The 11,953-nt window shown below is 36.9% G+C and overlaps 1 protein-coding gene across 1 annotated transcript in view; it reads left to right on the forward strand.

Annotated features, from left to right (window-relative positions):
• Window positions 1-3,097, forward strand: part of LOC105460834 — a 7,193-nt gene extending 4,096 nt beyond the window's left edge. The window contains exon 2 of the mRNA XM_011707329.1: window positions 707-3,097. Coding sequence (XP_011705631.1) covers window positions 709-954 — 246 coding nt within the window. The 5' untranslated portion in view covers window positions 707-708 and the 3' untranslated portion in view covers window positions 955-3,097. The remainder of the gene's footprint in view (window positions 1-706) is intronic.
• The last annotated feature ends 8,856 nt before the right edge of the window (window positions 3,098-11,953 follow it).

The following is an 11,953-nucleotide window of genomic DNA, read 5'->3' on the forward strand; positions in this document are numbered from 1 at the left end:
TGAAGGAGGCGGCCAGTCGAGCTGCGTTAGTCTGCGTCTGTCTGAATTAATTTTTTTCTGCGTGTGCGTGCGGTCTATGGATAGGCACAACCAAATGTTTTTTCTCACTGGCGGCAATGGGAATATCGCCACCGAGCGCGTGACGAGGCCTAACTTTTGGATGGTATTGTCGCGAGTGTACTACCTTAAGTTATTTTAAACCAATGAAAAAAATTGGCACTGAAAATTCAATATATTTAAAGGTTTTTTAACATATTTATAATTACATATTATATACTACATATTATTTATATTTATCGGCTATGCATTATAATGGTGTGTAAGTATATGCAACCTTGACAGGTGATAGTGGCTATTCATATGCAGATCTAAATCTATGGAAGGCCACTATAGTGGCTATAATTATTAATAATGAAAAGCTAAATCCCTTACAGAAATTTAATTCTGCAAGATACCGATTAATTATTTACACTTTTGAGTATTAAAAGCATTGAAAACAATAAGTGCTTTTAATACTCGAAACAAGTAATTTTCAAACAAGTTTATTATATTAAATTGGATTTCTATAAGAAGTACAATACAATTAACGATGGCTTCAGCGTTAGTTAACGTTTGTTCCCTACCTTTACTCCACTTTTGACGCAAGTGACGAAGTGGGGAGAGTAATTCTTATCTCGATAATTCATCCTCTCTCGCGTAATCGCAGACATGAAGTATTCGCCGCAGCAGCAGCAGCAACAGCAGAAGCAGCGGAAGTCGGAGAGCAGCGACGCCGCGTCTATGGATGCCACTCTCAGCCGGACGTCGGCTGCGTCCGGCACGCAGGAGCAACGCAAGGCCTCGTCAACGTCGTCGTCGACACGAGCGCCCGTTTGCCGTTCGCCGTCCACCGGCATGTTCGCCTGGATGCGTGTGTTCCGACTTGCGTCAATGCTGCACCAAGTCGGCTGCTAAGACTCGCTCCTTGATGAGTATTGGACCGTGCTAGAAGGGAAAGATGAGGAAAGAGAATCAAAAAGAAAGAGAGAGAGAAAAAAAGAGAGTCGATAGAATCGTATTACCTTAACAATCTCAGATTAAATAATTAATATCGTACAACACACAGCGGAGACGTGCGTAGCGCACGGGCGCGAAGTGGCAGCCCTGTTTCGTCTTCTTTCCGCGTCGTGATTTACAAATATATATATTAAATATATATATATATATATATTATAAATACGCATATATATTTATGCACGGCCGAGTCATTAACGTAGGGACACGGCCAATGTCGTAGCTCGATCATAGACATCAATAGTGCGTTTACGCGAGGATGAATCGCCGAGATGCGATTCGCCGTGTACAAGATGTCGTTGAGATGTCGTAGCTTGGGCCGCGCCCGCGCTAATCACCTGTCCCACAGAAATATATGAAGATGCATCCCGTCTCTGCCGTATTTCCTTACAGATGATTTATTTATATATCATGTTCCTCTTATCTCTCGCGTAAGGCAGGTTCATTCTTCGAGCCTTCTTGTGTCCATCGACGCAATAAAATTGCCGCTTTTTTTCGTGAAAACTGCAAGTTGATTGGCTACACGGTTCAAGAACTTATACCGATTTCTAGCATCGCGGACAGATTGGGCTTTAACGCGCTTCAATTTAATTAACACTAATGTCAGTTATTATTCCATTCAAATCTCTCATTTCGCGTGAGACTTTTGATTCGCGTTACTCACGGAATTACGAATGCGCATAATTATTTTATTATTAGCAGTCGTGTTACATCGATCCGTTCGTTTCCCTTTTATGAAAAACGGGCACGGCTCCAGTCACGCATACGGAAGTATAACAACAATTCGTGCATGCGTGTTCCGCGAATAATGCGTATCTCTCGCGCGTACCTGTATGTATAAATCGAACTACAAAATGCGGGGCTATGCATAAAAAATTACGTAGTAATTTGAGCAAGGTTCGAGGAATGCAAATCGATCGCGCGAGGGAGATAGTCTCGCAGACGACCAGTCGTGGCACGCTTCGTGACAGATCGGACGTAACAATGACGACGTTATTCGCGGAACTCCAGCCGCGATTAGCCGATCAATCGACGAGATTCGATCGATCCTTATTCGTAGCACGAGCCTCGACGAAATCAGAGACAATTCGTCGTTTTAGTGAGAAGAGCTTCACCCATTCCGGACGAACGCACGTCGCGATTCGCGCGCGCGTCGAATATACGCTTGTCAACAGCGATATGACTCGTAGTCGGATTATAAATATTACACAAAACATAGCGTCGCGACGCTCCGCGAAACTGAGTTTGATTTTGATCCGCAATCCTTTACGATATCTCCTTAAGTTCCCTTTCTCTTCTTCTCGTCTCCCTCATTGCTCGACCGACGACGTCGGCGTATCCTGCGTACCGTGAATTCTATTTTTATATATATTACACGTACAAAAATGACGAGAGAGCGACGTATCGTATTTTTTTTTCTCTCTCTTCCCCCGCCTTTCTCCCCCTCGCCCCACTTCCCCCCGCTGCGAAGCATCTTTTGCTTCTTATCACGAGCAGGAAAAAAATGATGAGACCCGGTTAACAAGGTGCGCCCCTGAGAAAAACTGCGAGAAAGTCACGCCACTTCCTCTAAGGGTTATTCGTGATTACAACCGAATCCACCACACGTTGATTGTCTCGTCACGTTCAACGCCGAGCTCTATCGATGTTATATCTCGTTGATCGTTACATGAATATATTTTATGATTGCGCAGATTCACAAATAAATTAAATATTTGCTTTAATCCGTTCTAAGCGCCTGTTGTTTTTCCCCTTTCAAAGTATTTCAGCGGCTCATTTTGTGAAACGTGCCAGCAAATATGGCATACAAAAGAAACAAAAATATATATGATAATTAATATTATATACATAAAACTTAAATGATTAATTACTAAACTAGTTAGAAGTTTGTCTCTATTTTATAAAGTAGTCGGTTACTGTTTACCTTTTCTGAATTGGAAATTATTTAGAGATAATGATTTCTAACAATTATTTAAACAATATATACATTATCTTAATCTTGATAAATGGAATATTTCTAGGAATAAATAAAATTAACAATCAATTACATTACTTGTAGGTACTTTGCAATTTTTTCTCTTTACCATCCATGGTTTAATCTTCACTAGAAAGGGCGTTATTGCACGAAGAATTTTCCAAGCAAATTTCCGTGAAATTGATATTCTTATTGATAGTAATATTATTGCAGAGTGTCTCGACATTTCTTTACATAATATATAAATGAAATTATCTAGCAAATTTGACATTTTTAGAGGTCACTTGATTTCAAAAATCACGTTAATGAAAAATCCATCATTACACAATAAAGTATATTGTAAATGTGCGACAGTTTTATCAAGTAAACTCCGTGTGATCGTAGTATTATTCGTAATATTATATATGATATATTTAGATTATTCGGAGCGCGCAGTTAATTCGAATATGCAATAATAATTAAAATAAAGAAGAAAGAGATTAAATTTAATGCGGAATAACAATTTCTGTTAATTAATTAATTATTTATAGTAAGAATTATAACTATATACTATTACAAAAGTGATAAACAACACAGAGATGTTTGTTAGCGGATCTCTGACTTGTATACATGCCCTCTGTTTCTATCTATATAATTGCAAGACTGAAAATTATTAGTATAATTATTTCTGAATTATCGACTACGAATATCGTGTTAGATGATCGATATTATACCACACGCGCGCACTGTAAAACGCGTTGCGCGATCTGCCTTATCTGTAAAGGTAAGCGCGTGCCGGACGTAGGCGCCGTGGGGAGGCGTCAGTCGGACATTAACCGAGCATAGCCAAAATGGGTACTGGAGAGATGTAAAAAAAACGTTTTTTTTTCTAATAGAAAAAAACATTAGAAAAAAAACGTGTTTTATTTAATTGAAAGAATACAAATTTAGTTTTTTTTTGTAATTCCGACTAGCACGACTAATTAATTGTAAATAGTAATATATAATATAATTGTATAATTAAGTTTAATGTGATCTAACTTTTACAAAAGGAGAATCGTTTTAATTCTTTTTCTAAACAGCTTTTCCTTAAGTAGAATTTATTATAATTATTCATTGAAGTCCTTGCTTCAAAATATTTCAGAATCAATATATTGGCTTTCTCGTTCTGCGTAAAGGTTAAAATGATAATTTAAATCTACTATCTATAAAATAAAAAATCATGAAAAATTTACTTATATTAAGCAAAATATAGATATTAAATAGATAGCTGAAAAAAAAAAATTTTTTTTGAGAAAAAAATGAGGCTTATGTTTTTTTCATAAAAAAAACGTATTTTATGAAAAAAAAACAATTTGTTTTTTTTCTACTTACATCTCTAGTACTGGGTCGTGTAGCTACGGACGGCATGTGAGAAATGAGAATCGTTGGTCGCGCGTATGGTACGTAAGTCTCTCCCGACGCCCGGTATCACACTTTTTTTCGGTATCGCGGCACAGAGAGGAGGCACCGCGAGCGCGCGCGTTCCACGGATTGCGGCGTGGTGTAAGTATACAGGACGTTCTCGCGAGAGCTGTGTAATTCGCGCGTGCGCACGCACGCGCGCGCGCATGCAAAAGCGGACGAGCAGACGTCGTTGGACGTTTCGACGTGACGCCCGGGCGGCGCGAATTGTGGCAGCGCGACGGCGGGCGGACTTCGCGCTGGTCCGTGCGAGGAGTCGAGTTCAGTCAGTCCCGCGATCCGCGAATGAGACATGCGGCGACCTTTGACTCGCCATCTCTCTGAGGGTAGCGGCGGCGGCGGTGCCACGGTCGATGGCGGAAGTGGCGGCGGCGGTGGCGGCGGTGCCGGTAGACGACAACGCTCGACCGCGAAGGAGAGCATCGACGAGCGCGGGGGATACACCTGGGCTTGCCGCGATTACAGCCATCACCTGTCGTTCGGCGACCTCTTCAAGGCCCCCACACCCCCGGCCGACTGTCGCGGCGGCCGCGCGGCTGCCTCCTCCTCCGCGGAGCTCCGGAACGTCACGATCCACAGGTAGGGTGCTTAACCCCGTTACCTTTTGCCCCCCTTTTTCCATGCTCCCTCTTCGTATCTCCCCGCCGTTTTTTTCAGCTCCCCGCCGCACCACCGTTTGTCGGATTATACCTGCGGCGATTCTGTTTCACGCTCGAAATAATTAGAGCGCAATTCGAAATCTGATCTGAAGTGAGCGTCAGATAATAATCGCTGTTAGAAAGGCCTTGCCAGAGCCTCGACATATTATTATGGCTTATTAAATATGTTGTGCTATCTCGATTTGAGCCGAGCGCTTCCGGCATTTACTATTCTTGTGAAGGTCGAGTAAATACCTTCTATACGAGTGAATGAAATTCATTCGCTAGGATCAACATTGCGTATACATATAGGCATCGCGTTACGCCAAATGTTACGAGTATAAACGTTGCTATTGAAATTCTTGGCGTTTCGCGTAATAAAATCTATTTACTGAAGGATATATCACGAACTTATTGTTGCAACAAACAATAATCTCTAAATCAAATATATTGAAGTAATGCCTGTCGAGCCGACGGATGTGTATTAATTTTCATTATTATAATATCCAACCACATATTTCTTACAATATTCTTCATAATCTTTCATAAATTATCAATAACTGTATATGTAAATCTAAAAAAAAAGTTATACATAATATTAATTCACATTTTATCATTTTATTCTATAATAATAATATTTCCACGTTGAATATAATTTCAAATATAATGTTCCATGTCGATTTCTCGAATCGCATGTCAAGTAAATGACAGGCACCATAATGTTTGCCTTACATAACGAAGGGAGTCATTTATAGGGAGGGAAGGAGGGAGAAGTAAATGACAAGGGAGAGAGACGAGGGGGGGGGGGTAGGAGAGAGGGAACATCCTCATTCCGTCGGCTTGGCTAGTGATCGTCGATCAAGCGGAGATGATCGTTGAGTAATAAATTAGATTCGCTAGGTACCGGGAATTATGCGACATCGCGCGCGCGCGCGGGTCCCCTGAGAGGCAAGTAGGATGGTAGCGTAGAGCGGAAGAACGGAAACGACCTTCAGGAGAGGAATAGCGCACCCCGATCTGCGGGATGACCCCGCTATTTCGATTAGCTAACGGAGGCTACCGTTCGTTGTGACCGGAACACCGAGAACTGGGTCACCAAGGCTTTTTAAGGGCCTCGCGTCCTCCCCCACATTCATGTTCGCGATGAAACGCGTTATGCAAGCTCGACGAGCGATAAACAAGTTGAGAGTTTGCTATTAATAAAACGCTTCCATCAAATTCTTCTAATCTAAAGCTAAAAATCATTTTTCTGACATCTAGAAGAAAAACAAGAGTGCATGGGATTTTATTCAGAAAAAAAATGAATACAATTGCATTTTTCTGTTACATTTGTTGTATCGAAATAATAAAACAGTTAATTTAATGATATTGGTAATATCATTAGATATTATAGTATTAAAGAACTCAGCACTGTTTGATTTTATGTAATATTTTTAACGCTGGATTAAAACGTACGTGGATCCTTACATATGTAATCTTAGATTTTTCGTAAAATGAAGAAGTTAGATACGTGTGCGAAATATTTCTAAGAAGTCCGATATTTGCGGAATTAGGGAAGGTATCCGTAAAATATTGACGTTCAGTCCGATATCGTTCCGATAAGCTGAGCTATCGATAAACGGGTTTCTACCATATTCGATTATCCCGCTAGTAAGATTGAGTCGGTGAAATTCTATTACAGCTTGTAATATCGGCGCTGACCTCAAGAGAAAAGAGATAAAAAGTAATAAATAAATATGGGGAAAGCGCCAAATTCGACCTGGGCTAGGTATTGGTGCTTAATAATAATTTTAATTTTTTAATTTCAGCTATAGTAAACTGCACGTGGCTTTTAGAACGCAATCATAATCTAAAGCTGAAATATCACAAATTAAATTGATCTTTAAATTCGATGATGCTACGCTAAAGCGGCGCGCAGTTTACTGTAGCTGAAATTAAAAAATTAAAAATATTATTAAACCAATATCTAATCTCGACTGAATTTGGCGCTTTCCCCGCATTTATTTGTTGTACACATACATAGCAGCCTCAAAATTCGTGCATAAGTTTATTGCATAGTGGAAGTATTCTTAAACTTACAGGGTTGGCCATATCGAAATTTTCAAAACTAGAACTTACAGGTCAAAAACTCAGGACGTTTTGCAACATCTACAATAATGCAATAATGTATAGATTATTAAAATTGATTAGAACAGTCAATGAAAGTAAGAAACTAAAACCCAATCATAGTCGATTATTCTCCTCACATTCACTATGCTTAGGCTTACTACACTTATTGTGGGACTAAAACAGTAGCAAGAAAAAAATCTAAGCAAAATATTTAGAAGATTCCTTGAAACCCGGACACTCATAATTATCCTGGACGCTTTCAGAAAATCCCCCGGACGACTCCGGAGGCCCTAAAAAAAAAGAGAACAGATGGCAACCCTTAGACACCCTGATGAAGTTAGCCTCTCAACATTAAAAAGAATTAAATTTCTTTAGTTCATTCGGTTGCTCATCATTTGCACATGTATGCACATTTTGATTTTTCGTCTGCACGTCCTTAGTTAAAAAATGATTTAAAAAACAATTTTGAGAGACCAACCTCACGATAGTCTCATTACGAGCAAATTAATTTCAAACAGGCTTAATCGATAGATTTTCGTTTGCACATTTCTAAACAAATCGATTTTTCGTTTGCACACCGTTAATGAAAAAGTTGTTAACAATTAAGGTTTTAAAAACGGTCAATTTTAATAGATAAATACAAAACACTACGTGTTGAAAATGACATTAATTGATAGGTTTTCGTTTGTACATTCTGAAACAGATCGATTTTTCGTTTACACACCTTTAATGCAAACGATGAGCAATCGAATGAGTTCAAGAAATTTAATTTTTTTTTTTAATGTTGGAAACTAACTTCACCAGAGTATCTTAGATAAATTAATGTTTAAATATTTTTTGTATGCATTTTTGAATTTATGTCTTCGTAATGGTAAATTTTCTTATTTATTTAATTAACTGGCTGTGCATGTTAAAACTAAAATTGCAGTTTCAATGTTTTAATATTGTCTGTAATATTTAGAATTTAGAATATTTTCATTTTTAAATGACTAAGAATCTGCCATTAACAGGCGGTGCGGTAGGTCTGAATCATCTTTGTATATATAATATAATTTACAAAGATAACCTACTTTTCGTGGTTTGTGTCTAATTGTTTATGTAATTTTTTCTATGTGCTGTTTTGGATCTCGAATAATACACGAATTATTGATTTTCATTTGATAAATATATTGTCCAAATATTATCCGTCTTTCATTTCGATGTTGTTGTTGATCGGTCATTTTTCGTCTCATTGACTGCGAAATTGGCGTTATTTTTCGAATGTTACGTGTCTGACTTATCAGTTTCAAAACTGAGTGACAAGTCGACCCGCGTTCATCGAGTCGCGACTCGGTCGAGCTGCTTTCCGCATCTACAACCGCGACGAGATTCCGGGATCTGAATGCAAATTTGATATATCGCCGATGTCGTGCGCGCGGACGACGTGCGTCGATTTCAGACGAAGATTAATGACTACGCGTTAATAGCGGTACGGCGTGCAGCGGCGGCAGGGGGTCGCACGAAATAATTCCGCTAAATTTAACGATCACAATAGAGACCGAAGAAAAAACGCATGCGACGTGCGCCAGTAATTGGCTATTCTACTCGCGATGCACCCGGGTGCTCTATCTACCCTCTGTAGGGGGTTGTATCCCTTGCACGTGAACTAGTCCTCCTGCGAGCAAGTCCTGCGAAGGGATTACTTTTCCCCGATTATGAGAACCAACAAAGAGTATAATAATCACGCATGAGTTTTTATCTCTGAATTCAAATGACAAACTGATAGATTCTAATAAATTAGAAATTATATCATAATTAACACTATATATATGTTGAAATTATTAATTTTGAAACAAAAATGCATAATTAACGATGTTTTAAAGGAAATATAGAAACTTGTATGAAAGAGGAAAAATTTTCGTGAAAAATAATTTTGACATATATTTATGTGGATGATCGTTATATCAAAATCGTTCCTCTGTAATCCATAAATATATTAGTTAATAAAATTCAATTATAATATTAGGAGAGTATTGCCAAAATGGTACTGTTTAAGATATTGTTTTTTATTTCTCATTTAGTGCTAATTTACACACAAGTTAATTTTGAAAATTGTATTTTGTTTAAGATAGCTTATATTATATGTTTAATTTTTAGCCAAAAATAAATTAGTCATAAACTTTTCTATATAATGCAAATAGTACGATTTAAGTATCTGATCTTCCAAATCATATCTATAAATTATTAAAAATGTATCTCTTTTAAAAATAAAAAGTTTGCGATTCAAAATAAAAAAATTACGGCTGAGAAGATTATATTAAGATTACATTAATTTTATATTAAGTCTCTTTTATAAGTCTTACCTCTATTCCTTCAGATTGTGATGTCAAAAACAAGAGATTACATAATAAAAATTCTTGCAAAATATATTCAAATAGAAATATTTTTCAACAAAACAACATTTGCAATCCATAAAATAAAATTATAAAATATACTGCTAAGCTATCTTTTCGAGGAAGAAAAAAAAATCATATTTATTTCTATTATAGTATTAATTTGAAACAGTTGCTATAGTTGTGAATTTAGCTTATTTTGTGTTTGGCTATGCATAATTTATTTACAGAGATATAGTTATTTATTAATTGACGAATCGATCAGAAGGAAAGTTTTTAGTATATTTTACAAGTTCTGTCGATCATGTTGATTTTTATTGTATTTTTTTTTGCATCTTACGTTATAATCTGAGATAGTAGTGATTAGTGAACAGAGGTATTTTTTCTTTAATAAAAAATAAAAAAGTATTCAAATATTATATAATAAACAAAACATGCAACAGTAACATTATTAAAAGATTCGAGAACTTACGGTTAACACGTTCCACAACATGAGATTACATATTTAGCTAATCACACATAGGCATGATTAATTTATCATTTTATGATTATAAATTTATTTTTTATATAGTCGTAAAATAATAAATAATATGAGAAATAAATGATAAATGTCGAAAAGTGATAAATAAATAAGCATTAGTTAGGTATAACTTACAATTAGTAAGTATGATTTAAGAAACCTCTTGAGAATTTACATGTAGGAAACATGATATACTTTATAAAAAAAATCGCGATCACTTTTATAATACTTCTAATATGTACATAAAATGAATGTAAAATGTTCTACAATAAGTTTACTTTTATAAAAACGTAACAATTCCGAATATAAAACTGCATTGTTATCGGCTAAATTGGTTAAAAATTACATGTATTGTATCTAATTTTTTTTAATGTTTGTATTACATACGCAATTAAGATCTTGTCTGGGAATTTTTTGTTTGTATATATTTCTTATTTATTTTATATTTTTATCATTAGATATCGTTTATATTCAGTAATAAGAAAAAACTAATTACATTGCATATGATTTAGCTAATATCCTCCTCGGTACGCAATAGGAAACTCTCCCCTGTGTTAACAACATAATTGAACAACATAATTAACAACATAATTGAAAATAAAATAATATCGTAATATCAATGTTGTTACACAGTTATTAGTACACTTTTATTAGCTTATATCTCGCATTATCGTACTATTCGTTACTTCCTGGATCATTACAGTGTGAATGTAATAAAAGATGTATAACTTCATTCATGACAATCTTATCGGCCGCGGCGGCGGAACAATTAACGTGGCTCCGGTCGTGGCTGCATTTCGTGAAAGGAAAGCGGGCTCTTTCCGCGTGCCCGTGAGAGTTCAAAATTTCCCGGAGGCTTTATCGGGACATGCAGGCTTCCTCGGGGAATTTATCGCAACAAATATTGATATCGCATACATGCGCATGGTGAATATATAGGCAACTGTGTGCACATGTTCGAATGATTCACCGTTTATTTTTACCGCCGTTCCCCGGAGCTTCGTCGTGTATACGGTAACATTAATAAATTCCATTCCGACACCGTAAATCTTGAACATCTCGGAAGAATTCGCGCCGGAAAAATTTCCGCTGATCGGTCGATCGCTGCAGTGAAAATCCATAATGTACTCTCCCCGTCGTGCCTCGAGCGATCTCGCGTGGTCGAACAACGGGGCATACTATTAGTATATATACATTATATACGTTCGGTAACTAGTCTCTCGTGATTTTCCGCCGGTCCTCGAGTCTCTTCCCCGTGCTATTATCTCAATCGAAAATTGTCGGTTTTGCCGCGGCGTAATGGCATCGGCGTAGAGAGGGACGTCTAAATCGAAGGGGGGGTTCTTAACTCTAAGCTAAGTCTAACCTAATCCTGACCTCTTCTAGGCTAATCTTCCTCTTATAACAAATAAAGATCCCTTAACAAATAAAGAAGACAGACCACCGTCGAGATATTCTCAGACGGAAAAGATCCAAACTGAGCTGAAAACTCAGAGATAAAAGGCAGTTTAGAACGCATCTTATATGTATATTATTTTTTACGTGCGTATAATAAAAAATAAACATACATGTAAAAAATTGTCAACGGGCAGGTTTTGACAGTTAAGGTAAACGTACTAGTGGCTGAACATGTATTTATATCTGAACACGTAGACAAAATTTATTAATCTCAATTACTTTTTTTATTATAATATTAAAATTTAATTGTAAAAATATTTAAAGATTCCCTGGTAAAAAAATTATTCTGAATTTGTCTGAAAATTTTGCTGAAAATGCCTGAAAACATTTTTCAGGGATTTTTAGTAAGATTCGGAGCCTTTTTCAAGAAAATAGATCGGAAGAG

This window comes from Wasmannia auropunctata, unplaced genomic scaffold, assembly GCF_000956235.1.
Source record: "Wasmannia auropunctata unplaced genomic scaffold, wasmannia.A_1.0 LD336101.1, whole genome shotgun sequence".
In the NCBI taxonomy this organism is placed as follows: Eukaryota; Metazoa; Arthropoda; class Insecta; order Hymenoptera; family Formicidae; genus Wasmannia; species Wasmannia auropunctata.